Source organism: Neoarius graeffei, chromosome 26 (genome assembly GCF_027579695.1).
Source record: "Neoarius graeffei isolate fNeoGra1 chromosome 26, fNeoGra1.pri, whole genome shotgun sequence".
Taxonomy (NCBI): Eukaryota; Metazoa; Chordata; class Actinopteri; order Siluriformes; family Ariidae; genus Neoarius; species Neoarius graeffei.
The window spans coordinates 55,517,616-55,537,665 of record NC_083594.1 but is presented as its reverse complement, the minus strand read 5'-3'; the positions used below and the strand labels follow the sequence as shown (position 1 = coordinate 55,537,665).

Here is a 20,050-nt window from a genome sequence, read left to right as displayed (position 1 = left end):
GCGGCGGGTTGCAATATCTGGTGGACTGGGAGGGCTATGGTCCTGAGGAGCGCTGCTGGGTTCCTGCTCGGGATGTCCTTGATAAAGAACTATGCCGGGACTTCCATTCGGCCCATCCGGATCGCCCTGGGAACGTCAGGAGACGCTCCTAGAGGGGGGGGTCCTGTTAGGACTAGGACTGTTTTGGCCTCTAGAGGCCGCTGTTATTTCCTTTTCATGTCGTGTTTATTTTGGCCTCTAGAGGCCACCACTGTTCCTGTGTTTTGTGTTTGTGTTAATTGCCTAATTATCTTCACCTGTGTCCTTAATTAGTTTGTCTATTTATACCCCTGAGTTCAGTCCTCTTGTCACGGAGTCTTTGTGCTGTTATGTTTATCTCCAGTTTCCTTTGTACTGTGTTTTTTGATCTTCTTAGCTTTTGAATTTTTGCACTTTGCTTTTCTTTTGGATAATACTCTTTGGTTTTTTTTTTTGTCTTTTGTTTTGCCCTGTATATAGTGTATATAGTTTAAATAAACCTTTTGATTCTTTTTCTACTTCCGCCTCACGCCTCTGCATTTGAGTCATCCCCCTGGTGGCCTAGTGGGGGTTTGCTGGATTATCACACCAACGAACCAGGTTCGAATCCCAGCAAAACCCTAACAGTTTGTGGATGTAACTCCGTATTGTAGCTTGATAAAGGTTTTCTAAAGTAATCCTGAGCCCATGTGGTTCTATCAGCTGTAGATGAATGACGGTTCTTGATGCCTTCTGAGGGATCGGCGATCACGGGGGTTCAGATTAGGCTTGAGCCCTTTATACACCAAAATTCCTCCAGATTCCTTGAATGGTTTAATGATATTCTGCACTGCAGAGGATGAAATATCCAAATCCCTTCCTGTCTTTCTTTGAGGAACATTGTTTTTAAACATTTTAATAATTTTCTCACGCATCTGTTGACAAACTGGAGATCCTCAGCTGTCTTTACTCCTCAAACACTCAGCCTTTCCTGGATACTGATTTTGATTTTGTAGTCACCTGTTGTCACCACCTGTTTCCAGAGGTGGAAAGTAACGAATTACATTACTCACGTTACTGTACTTGAGTAGCTTTTTTGTGTACTTATACTTTTTCAAGTAATTTTTAAAGAGTGTACTTTTACTTAAGTATGTTTTCTTTTAAGTAGTGTACTTCGGTACATTTTACATCACAACCGTTACTGAGTAAAAAATAATAAATAATAAAAGGCTAAAACGGAGAAGGGGAAATGCGTTCTGGAAATGAATCATGGGAAGGACAGTTGTCGCGCGCGCGAGTCTCACACAGACGATGGCGGACATGCACCGGCGCTTTAAGGGGGGGAGGGGCTTCGGGGGGCTCAAGCCCCTGGGCCACAGCCAATCAGGGGCCTTGTAATATTAATAAAATAATAAACTGTCGGAATCGTGGGCCTACATTAATGTACGGATAGAAATAAGGTTAGAAATAAATGAGCGCACAGTAGCCTGCTGTAAGAGACATGGTGGATGTGGTTCGCGAAACGAACACCCACAACTGGACCAGAATAAAATGGAACAAAATGTAACGTCACGCACGAAAGCGCGCCAAAGACTGCAGACTACTGAGACACACATTTAGAGGCTTTGAAAGATGAAGCGTTCACATGTTAGCAGGGCGCATAAAAGGAAAAAAAGAGAGAGATGCAGGTAATGATAGAATCGTTGCCTAAAGTCACAGACTTTTTTAAGGTAAGGATCACCAATCTGTTCAGAATATCAGCTACTTATCAGTTATCAGCCTACCAGCAGCTAGGCTATGTGCAGCTAGGCTAGATATGCTATGATCTGTCCAACAGTAAAATAAATCAGTTGTGATTTGAACACGTGTCGTGTGATTTGAGTTATAATCCTGTTAGTATAATAGCATATTTCGATGGGGATAATAAAATGTCTAAAACGGCATCTACTGAAGAAATTGATGAAAAGATTGTAGCCTATAATGTTCACAGTTCGGGCAGCAGACAGAGTAAGCATACTGAGGGGAATAGCAATACAAAGCTAGCGCATATCCACATTTCTCGCTAGCTGTGTTGGGTGTGTTGTTAACCTGTGTGGATTTAAGTGAAATACTTGAGAAGTTCTGTGGTCAAGACAACGTTTTAAGGTAAGGACGCTTGATTATTAATGTTTGCCCGCCATGGCTTGTTGTTGACGAAAGGCCCACATGATTTTGCCTTATGCAGCTACTGCTAGCGTCATGCTTTGAACTAGGTTAAGCTCATTTGCGCTAAAGGATGGGTTTATTGAAGGACTTTGATGTAGCTAGTTTCTTTTTAAAAAATCGTATGCTCAAAACAGTATGCCCGTGTTCATCATGTTTAACTTTTTTCTTGATGGAGTGCGTGAAATATTGTTGCAAGTGGTATTTTGATGCAGTCATGTCAAAAAGGCAGTTGAATGCACGGTCTTATTCAAGGAGAAGGAAGACTTGCATGATGCGTGAACATAGATCAGTAAAATAGACCCTAGTAGGACTTGGTTTCGTGTATTTCGGTCTGTAGAGTTAGGAGTTTGGCCGCTGTCCATGGTGTTTACGTTTCATGTGGCCGCCGAGCCAAGTACCTTGACTTGCAGTGAATGTTTGTTTTCATGCCGCCGAGCTATTTTTATGTGTTTTATTTTTTAAAAGGACTTGTCTGTAGGTGTGTGTGTTTTATGTTTACAACACATAGGTCTACATTATAGCGCATGCGCGCTTGTGTGGTTATCTCTGGCCGTGCCCCTGCGTGAAAGTTGCGCAGTATCACTGTCCTGTCCATGGTAATAATCACAACCGGTTCTGTAATGATAATGCGCGCGTTCTTCTCTCCCTCTGTGGTCGGATGTGTTGAGCGATGCGAGCGTGGGCCTTGCGCAGCTACGCTGAGCCAAACGTAACCTATCGTAGGCTTCTAGGCTAATTATGCGCTTACACTGTAAATGCTTGACACGTATTGCAAATAAAATAAGAGTGTTTTCCTGGCCAACGGTAAGGGTAGGGTTGACAGGTAGCCTATGAGGGGCTTAGCCCCTGGGCCACGGGTGTTGATAAAGCACCCCTGCGGACATGGAGGAGACCGAGGAACCTGTGGTGGATGACCCTGCAGAAAATGCAATTTCTTCCAGTAATGAAGTGCACCCCTGGCCCTACATACGTGATCACTTCAGCTTCGTAGAGAAAAGGGGTGACAGTTTCATTATGCAATGCAGATTATGTGTGCCCAAGAAGACAACCATTGCGGCATACAAAAATTCGACGTCTAATCTGCGCAAGCATGTTGAGGTAAGTATTGTCATTGGCATCATAATCACGGGCGCAGATAGAGGGTGGGACGGGTGGGATTCGTCCCACCCAGATTTAAATTCACCTCATTCGGTCCCCCCCACTTATAGGGAGGAAAAAACGTCTATGCTGTCTTTCTTTGCATAAGGCAAACCTCACGGAAAAATCAAAAGACTAATTACCATTTGGTTTATTGAGGTGCACAGCAGTGTATACATAGTTGCAACAACTCACATAAAACAAAACAAAGACTGATATTCAGTTGGTTGAGCTGCACAGACTGCACAGGTTGCGAGCTCGAGCTTGGTTGCTATGGTTACCCACAACAAGTTTGACAGGCATATCGGGGTTGGGGTTGGTTTGCTGGCAGCTTTGTCCCCCTCAGTTTTTTGTCCCCCCCAGTTCAAAAAACGTATCTGCGCCCCTGATCATAATGTTTCCTTTCCATTGTAAAACTGACAATAGGCTGGTTATATTCCAAAAATAGTGGATGGCATTGCTAATGTTGAAGTAGCAACCTGTTGGTACTGTAACATAACGGTAACTAGTCTGTTATTCGGTTGGCTAATCATGCAAGCGAGTTAGCTCGCCAACCTGACGTGATCAGTCCTCCTACCATTCTACATCCAACAGGCCAGAAAGGAATACTAAGCAAAACAAATAATGTTTGAATTGAATTGTTCAATAACACAGTGCACACAGGCAAGCTACGAGATTTCGGTGCAACATTTCACTTTCATATTTCGTGTACAATGCTTTGTGTGTGGTCAGGGCGATGTAAACGACATGACTGTGTGTATTGACCTTTTTTGTTTGTCTCAGTTTTAATGCAGCATTATCCTAAGCATTCAATTTGATACACTTCCTTTAAATAAAACATCTGGGTTGAGATGTACATATATCCTTGTTTCCTCTTCTTTTTCATTTTTGCACAACACAGTGGAGGCAGAAAACACCCATTGTTAAAAGTAACGTTTTACTTTTACTCAAAGTACATTTTAAATGATCTACTTTTTACTTTTATTGAGTAGATTTTTTTGTCTGGTAACTTTACTTGTACTTAAGTAAAATTTCATCAGAGTAACAGTACTTGTACTTGAGTATAATATTTTAGTACTCTTTCCACCTCTGCCTGTTTCAAATCACATCATTATTTAATTGCTGTACGTCATTATTTGACCTAAATTGCCCCGCCCCAACTTTTTTTGGAACGTGCTGCAGGACGGAAACGCAGGAATTGGATGTATATTAACAAATGAAATGAAAGTTGACCAACAAAACATGGAATATCTCGGGTTCAGTCTGTCTGCAATGAAATACAAGCCAAAGTACATTTACAAATCACTGCTTTCTTTTTTTATTTGCATTTTCCTGAACTTTCCTGAACTTTTTCTGATTTGGGGTTCTCTCTCTCTCACTCTCTCTCTGTTTGAGAAAGAGAGAGTTGCCCTGATGCCCAGTTCAGCATTAATGTGTGTGCTTGTGGTTCTCATCTTATCTCATCATCTCTAGCCGCTTTATCATGTTCTACAGGGTCGCAGGCAAGCTGGATCCTATCCCAGCTGTTGTCCTTTATTAACTTCTTTCTCTGTGCTTGTTCACTCATCCATCTCTCTCTCTCTCTCTCTCTCTCTCTCTCTCTCAATTCACATATGTCTTTGTCCTTCTCAGAGCTAATCTCTCTGGGATAATAGGAGGTTTTAATCCCTGCAGGATTTGTTACTGAATAATAATAATAATAATAATAATAATAATAATAATAATAATAGCAGGTGTGTGTCTGAGTTTTGATTATTTTTATTGTACAGAATATTTAACACTTCACTTTCCTGTAGTCTTCACCCAGGCTGTGGAACTGTGACCTTTATTATAACACCAGTTTCAGAAAGTGTGTGTGTGTGTGTGCTCTGTAGGTTTAATCATCCGTGTCGACCTCACACTTTCTGCGGAAATCTTCGAAGCTGAATTCTGTCCCTGTCATGCGCCGAAAAAGATCCTTAATGTCCTGACACTCCATGTCATAGTGTGTGGTGGCGTCGTAGGAGCGTGACACGAAAACCTGAGCCGAGAGGAAGAAACACACACACACAGAATAATTTAATTCATCAGGTAAATATGTCGTAAATAATTTGTAAACTCCTAGAATCATTCTTCTTCTTATTATTAGTAGTATGTACATAAACTTTACATTAATTTAACAAATTAATGATTAATTTTATCTATACACCTTACATATCTTTCATATTACAATCATTTTATCAGATATTATTGTATTTCATAAGGTATTCTTAATAATAATAATAATAATAATAATAATAATAATAATAATAATGTATGAATAAGACCAAAGTAAATTATTGTTCACTCTTTTTTTTTTGTTTCACTAAATCTGTTAAAATGATTGTTAATCTTAAATTATATTACTCATGATTAGACTGAGTGTTTGATTGACAGTGTATAAGTTACCTGACTCCGCCTTCCATCATCTGTAGGCACCATGAGGTTGCTAATGGAGACAAACCTGCAGTATAAATATATATACAGTATGTCCATGTATTAACTCTTCGTGTCTCATCCCTTAAACAATATGAATATATAAATTATTATGAGTAAATTGTGCTTTAGTCTAAAAGATAAATATGCAACTATTTATGAAATATAGTCTGATTAATTACAGTATGGAAAGTTATATTGCATTAACAAGAACTAATAATATACTAACACAGCCTATTCTGTGTGTAATGTTCAATGGATTATGTGATATTTTTAAAAATGTTTTTGTTGGTTTTACTTCTCCATGATGGGTTCGAGCAGTGCCAGTCCCGGCTGCACTTCCTTCTCCGGGTTGCTTGTCTCCACGGTCGTGCTCACGACAGCGATGTACTTCCCTTCAGGAGCCATGTTGTGAGTATAAGAGACCAAACACACGTAGATATCTGTACAGATGTCACACACACAAGTGGTATAGAGGTTTTAAATCAGCTTCAGCTGCTTGGACACAAGCTCCCGCCCACTCTTCCCTCATTTACATATAATATACATATGTCACGCCTCTATCCGACCCTCATGCGCATCTGGTTTGTATAAAGCACACCCAGATGTGTGCAGAAATGTGTTGTGTTTTGAGGAAGCTGTATAAAATCTGTGCTCAGGTTTAAAAACAAACAAACAAACAAAAAAACAAAAAAACAACAGAATCATAGTTGCATAAAAGTATTTAATCTCGGTTTGTATTCATTTTAGGACTGTAATGAATAAGGTGTAAGTGAAGCCATGGATTAATGCACTGATAAAGCTCCACGTCCAGGCCTCAGATTCACATCGACAAATGACAGACGCTGGTGACTGGCTCATGTGGCTCTGACTGACAGATAGAGAGAGAAACGAGACCGGCTTGGGTTCCTCGTTATGAACAGTGCGATGTGAAAAATTCTCCGTAACTTTCCTGTTTTTTTTTTTTCCATACCAGATTTCCTGTGCACCTGCGTCTGAGGTATGACGATCTGGCACGAGCTGGCGTCATGAGTGTGTTTGATTGGATGGTTCAGCAGGCAGATGACCCTGATGACCTGACCCACTCTCTTCACCCGGTTGGGGGCGTAGCTGGGATCACACAGGAGCTGCTTACATTGGAAAAGCTGGAAAATCACAGAAACCATTTCAACAGGTCAGAGACAAAAATAAATAAAAATGTATTTTATTCTGACATTTTAATGACCCTTTTCCCCCTACATTCAAAGCTGATCTCAGACCAGTTTTATCCTTCTCTGTTTTATTGATCTCTGAACAACAATAATTACTGAAACAGTGAGAACTGATCCCAGATTAGAATTCTGCCTTTTTGTAAATCATCACCACCTCTCCAGGTGTGCACCGATATTTCATTTTCACATCACAGAAAAAATATTTTATCCCAATTTTATGAAATGATCATGCTGTCTCCTGAACGGACGGATTTTTATCTCAGGAACACAAATGCACAAGACCACAAAATTATAATATGATGCAAATATATATCATGAATAAGTCTTGTGATATATTGAACCACTGATTATCGCTGCACTCCTGATCCTCACCTCTCCCTGAGATCTCACCGCCGCCACCTTTCCATTCTCCATGATGATGTCATCAACATGGCGGTTCAGCATGTACGTACCTCCGTGCTGAGCACTCAGCCTGTTACACACACACAGAGCCATGACCACATATGTTAAGAATTTATATTCTTTTTTAAGATATTTTTTGGGCTTTTTTCACCTTTATTGGATAGGACAGTGTAGAGACAGGAAATGAGCAGGGGAGGGGTCGGGAAATGACCTCGGGTCGGAATCGAACCCGGGTCCCCGGATTTATGGTGTGGCGCCTTATCCACCTGAGCTACGACACCCCCAAGAATTTATATTCTTAAAGGGACAGTAATCTTGATGTCCAGGTTTCATAAAATGAGGCATGGCCTCAGTGTCAGTCACAGTGACAGAAAAAGAGGTGGGGCCTATTCAAGGCCTTTTCTTGATTGTTCCAGTGAAGTTTGCATGATTTCTCACCTCTTAATATAGGAAATATATTTTTATGTTGTACCTGGCGAAGCCCTGTGGCAGCTCCCCGAGTCCGTACAGCGGATAGAGGTAAGGGCTGTGATCATACCGCGCCACAGACTCCGAGTACATGCGGATCCTCTTGATGGTCTGCAGACATGGCTTGTCCAGATAACTACACACACACACACACACACACACACACACACACACACACACACAGAGTGGACACACGGTGATGTAAAAACATCTGAATCATGAATCTCCATTGCAGGGATGTGTCCAGATTGATGTCCTGTCTACTGTATCTGTGTGTGTGTTTGAATGTGTGCGCTAACTCATCAGTGCTGTACAGAGCCAGTGCGTGTCCAACAAACTCCACTACATCCAGTCCCAAATCGAAATGACGGAACACGTCCCTCATGGTGGTCCGGTGCGGGTCCATGTCCTGGTGAGTGCGGGGGTCATGCTCGTCAAAGTTCAGGATGAAGAGGAGCAGCTTCCGGAATCTCCTCTTATCAAACATGCCCATCAAATCTGTTAAAGAAAACAATCAAGATCAAAGTTAATCTCACTGGAAGAAGGAATCTCGTCCTCGAACATGTTTGTCTTGACTAAGTTTTCAAGAATTTTGCATAATCCTCTTTGGAGTTCTCAAACAGATGCTCAGGAAACAAAATTTGAGAAATGAAGTTTACAGAACGCAAAATACCAAGAATAGGTCGGCTGGAAATCTCGGTGTAATTCTTGATAAGAATTCCCAAAACAATATTTTTCAGATGAGAATATTTTATAGAACATGATGGTATTCTCAAATGGATCTGAAAGTAAAGGGTTGTTCTAGATGTTCCTGAACATGTTGGAATTCTGAGCTAAAAACCCCCCCAGAACAAACTACACTTAAAATAGAACTCAAATATGTGTTCAGGTGTGTTACCTGAAGCCTGGGCGTCTGCCTCTGTGATGGGAACTTTGTGAACTTTTCCTCCTTTGAAGACGTAACTGCCCTCAATTACCTTGAAGTCCAAATATCGCGTCACCTCTGTAAACAGCAGCATCTTCACCAGCGGCCCTGTAACACGTCACGGCGTGACGCACGGTAAACTTGTAAACACAGCTGTGATCAAACAGGATTATGGGACGAAATTACGGAAAATATCTGCATGAGTGTTGTCTCACCGTTGGAGAGCATAAATTTTGGAATGAGGTCGACATTCCACTCTTTGCCGTGTCCCATTCCTTTAGGAGGTCCCCGAACCTGGAAGTGCTTATAGAGCTGTTTGATACAACAAACATGGATGGGAAAAAAAAGGTTTATGATTTTTTTTACTTACAGTACTGGGTAAATCTATAGACAGAGTTCAGGATACAACAGCTAAAGCCTGTGTGTATTTCAGACCTCTTCCAGAGGTGAGATGGAGGCCGTCTCTCCTCCATAATATACGTTCCGGTCAATGTGAAGAACCTTTTTCCCACAGATGGACAATAAACAGGACAGGATGCATTCCTGTGGAGAGGATCATAAAAAAAAAAACATGACACCGGCAGCATAACCGTAATTGTGACATCACATCTGCATAATCTGTGTAGTGGAACACCCTCATGTTGGAGTAACAATCACATAACACCAGCATAACGCTACAATAAAACACAATGTGACATTGTAACATCACCATAAGATCAATTTACGAATAGTGCAACACCAATGGAACAATATAAGACTAATGTAACGTCATGTGTAACAACAACAACAACACCTGTTAACATTGCATAAGTGTTACATCAGTGTAACAGCATCATAGTACCTTTAAAAAAATACAGTAATATTGTTACACCAACTCGAGTAACTAGAGTATCCATGTATGACAGTAATGTAACATAATGTGACCACCAGTGTAACATCACCATCAAAGCAATAAAACACTACAGTAACACTAATGTTACACCAACCTGTCCTCGTCAACCAGGGTACAATGTTGTCAGTAATGTGACACCAGAGTAACGTCACAATACACTTCCAAAGTAACACAACCCTGATGTTAATAGGAATGACAATATTACACCAACATATCCTAATAAACGACAGTAACATTAGCAAAGCATCAGTGTAACACCACTGTCACGTAACACAAGTGCAACAGTGGTCTAACTCCAGAGTAACACCACCATAACACAAGCAAAACACTAATACACAAACCAAGTGTCCTCAAGTAACACCATCATATCAGAAATAAAACACCAGTCTAACAGTAAGAGTAACGGTGATGTAACTCCAAGAGTAACAGTTATGCAACAAAAGAGTAATGATGATGTCTCAAGACTCATAGTCAAGTGTTATTAATTTAACTCCAAAGTAAGAGGAATGCAACTTCAGTGTAATAGCAAAGTAATATTCAAATTACACAGGAGTAACAGTGATGTAACATTAAAGCTGTACTGCCTTTCAGATTTTTCAAGCGTAGGCCATAAAAAGAATTTTCCCAACACTCAATTATTTTTGTTTAGTGACTGAAAGCTACTGAATTCGAATCACATTCGACTTCCAATTTTATTAGTTTTTAAAAAAATAGAACAGTTAATGAATTTATCTCCACATGGCCCTAAATTCTCCGCTATTTTTTCCTGCTTTACCATGACCCAATTCAAGATACTATGTCATGCATCACGTGGTGGGCTTTCCCCGTTCACGCAAGGCATTGTGGGATACAAATTTGAAACAAGAGAAAAAAATGGAGGACATGAGTGCGCAAATGAAACGTGAAAGACCAACTACAGTAACGGAAAGAAAGCGAGAAGAAAAGACGTTATGTTATATACGAAGGAAAGGAAACGCTGGACCAAACTAATAAATATTGGTGCTCAGCGAGCACCTCAGTGTGATTAGCTGTTCGTTTAGCGACAGAATGATGGAACTGTCAGTGCACACTCAAAGATAAACCTGTAGATGGCAGTAATGCAACACTGTGGATGCCAGCTGCCGTAAAACCCAAAAGAAGAAGGTAAACCTGTGCATGCGCACACGGACTTCCTCTGTCTGCTTGACTGCGCCAAGCGAGCGATTTCATGCACATTATTTGCTTTAATCCCCTCAAATTAAATAACTTCCCAGCCACAGAATGGCCTGATATTTTGTGAGATATTACAGAAATAAACATATATCACAATGACCACATTTCAAAGGGAACTAAATTTCACTGATTTTATGAAATTGAAAGGCCGTCTACTTTGAATGCAGCTCCAGAACAGCAGATACACAATACAAGAGTAACAGCAAAGCAACATCATGGTCACTCCACAGTAAGAGCGATGGAACATCAAGGACACTCCAGAGTTACAGCTCTGTAACACAACAGTAACAGTAAAGTAACATTAAGCTGTGTGACACAAACGTGAAAGTTATGTGGCTCCAGAGTAACAGCAAAGCAACATTACAGTGACTCCACAGTAACAGTAAAGAAAGGTTCCTCCAGAGTAACAGTGATGTAACACTGAAGTAACTCCAAGAGTAACACCCATCATAATACCAGTAAAACACGAGAGTGTTACGTCTAATGTTTCACCAGTGTGTCATTGTAAAGTGGATTAGCCTTAGCACAAGTGTAACACCAGTATAACGATTGTGACAGAACTTTATACGAGTGTCATGCCAAAGTAATACCGGTGTAACAGTCAAGTAAGAGTGGTGTACATTACAGCAAGCATAAACTGGATCCCGTCTGCAGTTATTGTTCTTTGTATTGCCTGGTGTGCTTTTTTGTCAAATCTTTTAGTGTGTGTGTGCAGGATTAGGACCCCTAATCCCTCACTGAGCCAGCAGGAGGCCCTGTGTGTCCTACCCTTCATCAGGATTCAGCTTCATTAAGATTTGTGTCAACGATAATGAGAGATTACTGTTCCTCTCACTCAGACTCCGTCTTTAAGGAGATAACTGAGGAGACACACCCGATCTAACAGTGTCAATTATTTTGATTACAACTGGAAGGAGAAATTTAGTAAAATGAGATTAAATAAGTGAAGTAACAGCAAAAAGGAAATCTACTTGAAATGGGGCTTTTGTAGCATAAATTTCTCAGAATATCGAGGCCTGTATGTCAGTGATAGAACATATAAATCCATACAAACGATGGTAAAGGAGTGATTTGTGAATAAAGGCAATAAAAATAGCAACAGAAGAGTGTGTATGGACTCTTCATGTCTTCCAGCTGAATGATGCAATCCTGCATTCTGATCATGACTGATTTAAATACAGATACGTTTTAAGTTTTAGTCCATTTCTGCTCAATATACACTCCGACAGACTGGAAGTATATTTGTGATGAAGAAGAAGAAGAAAGAAGGAGATGATGAGTTTCTTACCTTGAGCCCGGTGCCCAGGACAATGACATCGAAGTCGGGCATGCTGAATCTACTGGACCTCGCTGAGGGTTAAATGCATGGATGGGTGAAGCTGCTGCAGGTGTGTGTGTGTGATTGTGCGTCATCATCTTCATAAACATAAACTGTATTACATCAGTCATAATCCTCTTGGTGAAGGAACTTTCGGGGAGTAGATCTTCCTGAGACAGTGAGGGTGTTGTTGTGCACAGAAGTGACACCTGAACACAGGTCCGAATTGCTGCTGTATGACTGATTCATTGATCCACAGACAGGAAAACACCACAGAAAGACAAGCACCCCAAACAAAACCATGTTCCAGACAGATAAAGAGACAGAAAGATGGACAACCCTGACAGGAAGATCTGCTCTTCAGACAGAAAGCTTCCCAGATGTCTGAATTAGCAGGAAATTAATTAATTAATTTAATGCTAATTCCGATATTTAATTGGTATTTGAACAGAAAATGCAAAATGTACAGTCTGAATTCACGTTTAAAAAAGGGGTCATGTTGTTGTTGACTCCTCCATGATTGTCCAGTGCTCCAGCAGGTGGCGCTGTGCAGGTGTTCACTCAGCTCACGGACTCACACAAGTGGAAGACTGCATTTCCCGGCATGCTTTGCGGCAGGACAGCATTTCCGGTTTAATGTGAGGGAAAAGTTGAGTTAATTTAATTCAATTCTTAGGAGCACAACATTACATCTCATCATCATCAACCGCGAGTCGATAAACCGTTCAGACGGTGAGAGGTGAAGCGCGCGCGAGTTTATTTTTGACCGGTTTCCTTTTCCGCTTTTAAACCCTGCGCTCGAGCCAAAAACTCCGTCATGTCGGTAAGGAACATTTCATTACTGCACACATTTACTCACTTTATGCATTTTTACTTTGTATGCAAAATATGCCGGAATTTTGTGTTAGGAATAAAAGTGTGTGTGTGAGAGTGTGAGAGAGTGAATGTGAGAGAGTGTGAGTGTGAGTGAGTGAGAGTGAATGTGAGAGAGAGAGTGAATGTGAGAGAGAGTGTGAGAGAGTGAATGAGAGTGTGTGAGAGAGACAGTGTGAGTGAGTGAGTGAGTGAGTGAGAGTGAATGTGAGAGAGTGAGAGTGTGAGAGAGAGTGTGAGAGAGTGAGAGTGAGAGTGAGTGAGTGAGAGGGAGAGAGAGAGAGTGAGAGACTGTGAGTGAGTGAGAGAGACAGTGTGAGTGAGTGAGAGTCAGAGAGAGAGTGAGAGTGAATGTGAGAGAGTGAGTGAGTGAGAGTGTGAGAGAGAGTGAGATAATTAGAATTTTAACAGCGCTTTATTTTAAAACATTAGACAGGTAACACTGATCCATTGAACCAAAAATAAATAAATAAATAGATGAGTAAATAAATAAAAAGTACAATCAGTTGTTCTTTTGAAACATTAGACAGGTAACACTGATCCATTGAACCAAAAATAAATAAATAGATGAGTAAATAAATAAAAAGTACAATCAGTTGTTCAAGAGAGGTGTAAACAAAATATTATCATCATCCGTTACAGAGCAAAAAGAACCCTCACAGCACCATTTGTCCTTGAAGTAGTCGATCGCCCTTGTCAGCTTTGCGAAACAAAAATCAGTCATAACTCTGGATTTAATCAAATTCTTTAACAATGCAACAACATTGTCCCCAGCCTTCCCCCCCCATCTTGTTCTTCCGGCTCAAGTAGACTGCTAACTTGGCCTCCCCAACAACAAAATTAATCAGCTCGCACTTTACACTGTTCTGTTTGTTGTAGAAAAAACCCAGTATGAAACCCTTTGGAGAAAAGGTCACACCAAATGATAGGAGCAGGAAGCTCAAAAAACAAAATAAAGGAACAAGTCTGCCACAGTCCAAGAAGCAATGGTATATCGTCTCCCTTCTGGTACAAAATGGACAGGTGTTGGACAGCTCAGGGTTAATCACAGACCTCAAGGCGTTCACGCCAATGGCCCCATGCAGCACCCGCCACTGAAGATCACCTGTTCTCTTCGCAGAGGGGGCCTTATATAGCACCCTCCATACAGGTTTCACCTCATCAGTAATCCCCAACTTCTCTCTCCACACATTATCTGGTCTGCCCTTCAGGCTCCCTCTATGCAGTATCTTCACTACATTTCTGTACAGCACCTTCGCACTTGCTGAGTACAAGTATATGCCATCACGATCATTCAAGTGCAACAGAGGACTGGCATAACTACATTCCTTTAAGTCTGGCGAAAGGTACATTTCAGGAAACATATCGCTACTGTCACAGTGAAGCATCCCACAACCATAATCCTGAAGTAGGCGAACCTCCTGAGAGCTCAAGGCTCCCCTGAGTTTCCCAAGAAACCTCCCCACATATCTCATGGACCTTGGACCCAAAAAGGAGGCCATTGCCTGAACATTCTGCAAGTCACATCCCGCCTTATCAACAACATCGTGTAGGCGCAGAATATGTTTGTCACACAACATGGATACAAGACCAGGCAATTCATCACATGACACATCAAAACGTGACCCCAGTACAACAGGCTCCTCAAGCAGCCAGTGAATTGATGAGAGCCCCCCCACCCACTGATGCCTGAACAGGCCCCAAACACTGAATAAGCTCCTATAAAATAAAGGAAGTCCATCAAGACAAAGCCGTTTAGGGTCCATTTGAAACAATGCAGCATCCAGGCCCAGACCACCGGCCCCACGCAAGACGCTACGGGCCAATAGTCCCCAGGCCTGTGTGTCAGAAGCTGTAAGCAGCCTTGAACAAACTGCAGTCTGTAAGTGTCTTTTCTGCTCGCGAGGTTTATAAGTCCTTGTCCTCCATCATCCTTTGGTAAGAAGAGCACTGCTTGAGGCACCCAGTGCAATCTGTCCCAGAAAAAGTCGACCATGTCCTTTTGGATGCTGCTTAGCAGCGCTTTCGGGGGCTCAACACAGGCGAGCTTGTGCCACAGTGCAGAGGCCGCCAGATTGTTCACAATAAGTACCCGCCCCCTATAGGACAGTTGAGGGAGCAGCCACCTCCACTTCTCCAGACGGCTTTTCACCCTCTCACGCACTCCATCCCAGTTCTTTTGAACATAAGCATCATTCCCCAAATAAACACCAAGATATTTTAGGCCCTCTTTCCCCCATAACAGCCCACCGGGTAGGCCAGGGTACCTCGTTTCCCACTCCCCCATCCAAACAGCATTACTCTTACCCCAGTTTACAGTTGCAGATGAAACCATATGAAAATCAATAATTTTTTTAAAAATGTTGACATCATCTTCCCCATTGACAAAAACAGTTATGTCATCAGCATAGGCAGACAAATAAAAACATTCATTAAAAAAAGGTACAGAAACACCCCTCAACTCAGTGCGCAACCTATGTAACAGAGGTTCGATTGCAATAGAATACAACATTCCAGACATGGGACACCCCTGCCTGACCCCCCGTCTGACGCTGAATGGAGCACTCAGGCCCCCATTAATTTTCAAGACACCTTCAATGTTGCAGTACAGAACTCTCACCATATTAATAAACTGTGAGCTAAACCCAAAACATTCCATGGTTGACCATAAATACAGGTGTTCCACGCGATCGAAAGCTTTCTGCTGGTCGAGGGCGATCAGTCCCAAATTAAGACCCAGTTTTTCAGACACAGTCCGTAGGTCTCTCACAACAGCTATGTTGTCAAATATGGACCGGCCTGGAACACAATATGACTGATCAGGGTGCACCACCTGAGCTATCACCTTCTTCAGCCTGGATGCCAGAGCTTTAGCCAGTATCTTTGCTGAACACAGCAAAGAAAGAGGTCGCCAATTGCCTAAGTTCTGTAAATCGCCCTTCTTTGGCAGGAGTGTCACAACTGCTCTGCGACAGCTAAGGCTACGTTTACATTAGACCGTATCTGTCTCGTTTTCTTCGCGGATGCCCTGTCCGTTTACATTAAACCGCCTGGAAACGCCAGGAAACGGGAATCCGCCAGGGTCCACGTATTCAATCCAGATCGTGTCAGCTCCGGTGCTGTGTAAACATTGAGAATACGCGGATACGCTGTGCTGAGCTCTAGCTGGCGTCTCATTGGACAACGTCACTGTGACATCCACCTTCCTGATTCGCTGGCGTTGGTCATGTGATGCGACTGCTGAAAAACGGCGCGGACTTCCGCCTTGTATCACCTTTCATTAAAGAGTATAAAAGTATGAAAATACTGCAAATACTGATGCAAATACTGCCCATTGTGTAGTTATGATTGTCTTTAGGCTTGCCATCCTTCCACTTGCAAGTAGTAAGTTGGTAAGTGATCTGCGCTGGGATCACACACACAGCGGCTCAGTCCCGAATCACTGCTTGTGCACTTCACTCGCGCGCTGTGTGAGCTGCGCAGGGCCGGAGTGCGCACCCTCCAGAGGGCACTCGCTGTTCAGGGCGGAGTGATTTGGAGCGCAGGATGCCTGCGGAGCCGAGTGTATCCGTGTATTGGCGTTGCTGTGTGCACACAAATCGTGTATTGGTGTTGCTGTGTGCACACTAATCATTTTAAAAACGTTAATCTGATGATCCGCTGATACGGTCTAATGTAAACATGGGCTTAGAGGAAGGCAGCCCTCCTCCAAGCATTCGCGAAGCACTGCTAAGAGGTCCTCCCCCACACAATCCCAGAACACTTTGTAAAACTCCACAGGCAAGCCATCTATTCCAGGAGACTTGCCGTTCTCCATACTCATGAGTGCATTTTCAATCTCAAGAAGAGTTAGAGGACCATCAGTGTCAGAATAGCTCTCCTCAGGCACCCTGGGTAAGCCAGTGAAAAAAACACTGGACTCCAGACTGCCTGGTAGAAGTTCACTATCAAACAGGTTGGAATAAAACATTCTCGCATAACTGCGCATCTGTACCGAATCGGAGAACTCCTGACCAGACTCAGTCTTTCAAGTGTGCATCAACCTGCTCTGGCCATTTTTCCTTTCCAAGTTGAAAAAGAACTTTGAGGGGGCATCCATTAAGGTGACACTCTGGAACCTGGAGCGCACCAGTGCCCCCTGAGCCCTAACTCCCAAGAGCTCAGCAAGAGCACTTTTCTTCCCCTCCAGAAAGTCCCCACACCCCACACCCACTGATAAGGACCTTTGAAGCTCCATAATATCCCTCTCAAGCATTCTAAGCGAGGAAACAATGTTTTTAGTGACATGGGAGGTAAACTGTTGACACAGCATCTTAATTTGAGTCTTCCCATACTCCCACCAGTCTCGTAGAGAAGAAAATAAACCCTTTTGCCCCCTAAAAATGCCCCAAAAGTACACAAAAGTGTCCCTAAAATGCTCATCCTCTAAAAGCGATGTGTTGAGGCACCAATAGGCACTTCTAGGTTTGAAAGCCTTGATAGACACACTACAAAATACAGCACAATGATCAGAAAAGCCAGTAGGCACGATAGTACAAGACCTAACTATATTTCGTTGAAGCCTTGGAATATATATCCTATCCAGGCGTGCAAATGAAATGTAGTTACCCCTGCTATGAGACCAAGTGTATTGTCTGACCCCATGAAACATCGCCCTCCAAGCGTCGAGTAGGTCATGAGTCTGGACCAGCTGAACTACAGCCCTCTGAGATGGAATGTGGGGCTCTATGTGATTCCTGTTCACCATATGCCGCTTTTCCACTACAAACGCGGCTGAGCCGTGCCGTGCTGAGTCGAGCTGAGTCGAGCTGAGCGGGGCTGTTGGAGTTGCATTTCGACTACAACCGCGCTGAACCGTGCTGGCTGGAAGTGGGTGGACACATTGGGTGGAGTTAGCGAAAGTGGGTGGACGTCACGTGATGTCGTTAAGCAGCGCAAACAGTGACATCAGTGACAGTGGCGGAACAAGTCAGAGCCGGGGCGGGGCAAATGACCGGGCCCTTTATTAAAGCTTATCATAACATCATTTTAGGCTACAAAATGTCCGCAACTGCGGTGTTTACCAATTTCAACACTACCGGTACATCAAGTCCTTCAAACGAACATGTAACTCAGAAACAAAAAACATTAGGATACTGTACATGGCTCATAATAAAACATCAATAGCCTATACTGCGCACATTATTTGAAGGGCATACGAATGAGCGCTCAGAGGTTGCAACGGTGACAGGAAGAGTCAGAAATAAAAGGAGGGCGGTGCAAACCTCACTGAATGCACTGTGTTTACCAATTTCAACACGACGGGGTGCAACTATGTTATTTTGTACATTAAGTCCTTCAAACGAACATGTAACTCAGAAACAAAAAAACATTAGGTGACATACTGTACATGGCTCATAATAAAACATCAATAGCCTACTGCGCGCATTATTTGAAGGGCATACGACGAGCCTTGCGCTCCGCGAACTCGTCCACGATGCTCTGTATGTCACTGATTCAGTGAGCTTTTAAGCGGTAGTCTCACGACCCGGATAGTAAACAATAAACATGGAGGACATGGAGTCGTTAGTGTTGCTGGTCTTGGTGCTGTGGCTTGTTGTCACCGACAACGCCAACAGATATTGGCAAGAGCGTATAGATGAGGCGAGGCGCATAAGGCTTCAGAAATTCTCGTAATTCGTAATTATTCTTCTTCCGGGTTTGTGGTGTTTACAGATCCCAGCGCACTCACGGGGCGTGTGTGGGCATGTGAGGACACTCCTCCTCACCAATCAGTGCACAGGGGAGTGTCTGCTCACGCCCCCAGCCTCACTCGGCACGGCTTGGCTCGCTTCAGCCCCACTCCAAAACGGTGCGAGTTTTAGGGGCTAAGCAGGGCTGAAACGAGCTGAGTCGTGCTGGTTTTTGGTAGTCGAAACGCGAGCCGTGTCGGGCTGAAGTGAGCTGAAGCGAGCTGAAGTGAGCTGAAAAAGGGTAGTGGAAAAGGGCCATTATCGTCCTCAGTGCAATTGAAATCCCCCCAATAAAGAGAAGAGGCTCTGAGCCAAGACTTTTCAGCGCCTCGTCAACCTTACCAAGGAAGGTCACCCTTTCAGCACCATTAGTTGGAGCATACACATTAAGGAAAACAATCACATTACTGTCAAAATGCGCTGTCACCATGAGAAGTCTCCCCCTCACTAACTCCTGTGCTTGACAGGAGTGTGGGAGAGCATCCCTGGAAAACATTATTGCCACACCCCCTATTGCAGATGAACTATGACTAAAAAAATCTTTCCGTTCCATTCTTTTCTCCACTCTACTTCAATGGCATCGTCGCTATGCGTTTCCTGAACCATAGCAACGTTTATGCGCTTTAAAGTAATAAAATCAATTAACGTAAGTCTCTTCCTTTTGTCCCTTGCACCATTCAAGTTCAGAGTTGCAATACTGAGCGAATTTATCATAGTGGCTATAGTAAAGGGGGGAGTGATGTTTCTTCACGCACCTTTTTCCTGAGTTTAACCAATAATTTGCGGAGACGTGCTGTCTCCATAGAGGTAAACACTTGTTCTTTTATCAAACAGGCGGCGTCATTGATAAACTGGCATCGATCTGGGAAATATTTTTCCACTTCGACACCACGCTGCCCCTTTGTTTCATTCAGGAAGCGGCTTATCTCTTCTGCTTTATAATGAACCACTATTTCTCCACTGGACCCAATAAGATCGGCCAGTGAAGTATCTGATGCTGTAGAACACACCGAGTCATCATCGCTATCACAATGGATGCTTGTGGTACCGACTCTCTTAGGTCTAGTGGAATTGCAATCAGGATCGGCCGTCTCAACCTTCCTTTTAGGCGCCTTAAACCCATCTGCGTCCATATCAACACCACTGTCTGGCACCGCATTAAGACCTGACTCACCGCTAATGCTTGGGGCAAAACCAGTTGCAGCCTCGCTCAAAGCAGCGAGC

The 20,050-nt window shown here is 42.9% G+C and overlaps 2 protein-coding genes across 2 annotated transcripts in view; one reads left to right on the top strand and one right to left on the bottom strand.

The window, feature by feature from the left end:
* Nucleotides 1–5,215: 5,215 nt before the first annotated feature.
* On the bottom strand, nt 5,216–12,233 carry zgc:112334 (uncharacterized protein LOC619199 homolog). Its single transcript, XM_060910545.1, has 11 exons — nt 12,192–12,233; nt 9,235–9,342; nt 9,015–9,111; nt 8,773–8,907; nt 8,174–8,372; nt 7,879–8,010; nt 7,377–7,476; nt 6,767–6,938; nt 6,092–6,236; nt 5,767–5,821; nt 5,216–5,359 (listed from the first exon to the last, which is right to left on the bottom strand). Exons 1-11 carry the CDS (start codon nt 12,231–12,233, stop codon nt 5,216–5,218), a joined length of 1,329 nt encoding a protein of 442 aa, XP_060766528.1.
* Nucleotides 12,234–12,811: 578 nt separating this feature from the next.
* The window catches only part of LOC132874177 (transmembrane protein 43), a 31,712-nt gene continuing 24,473 nt past the window's right edge, over nt 12,812–20,050 (top strand). The window contains exon 1 of the mRNA XM_060910154.1: nt 12,812–13,044. Coding sequence (XP_060766137.1) covers nt 13,039–13,044 — 6 coding nt within the window. The 5' untranslated portion in view covers nt 12,812–13,038. The remainder of the gene's footprint in view (nt 13,045–20,050) is intronic.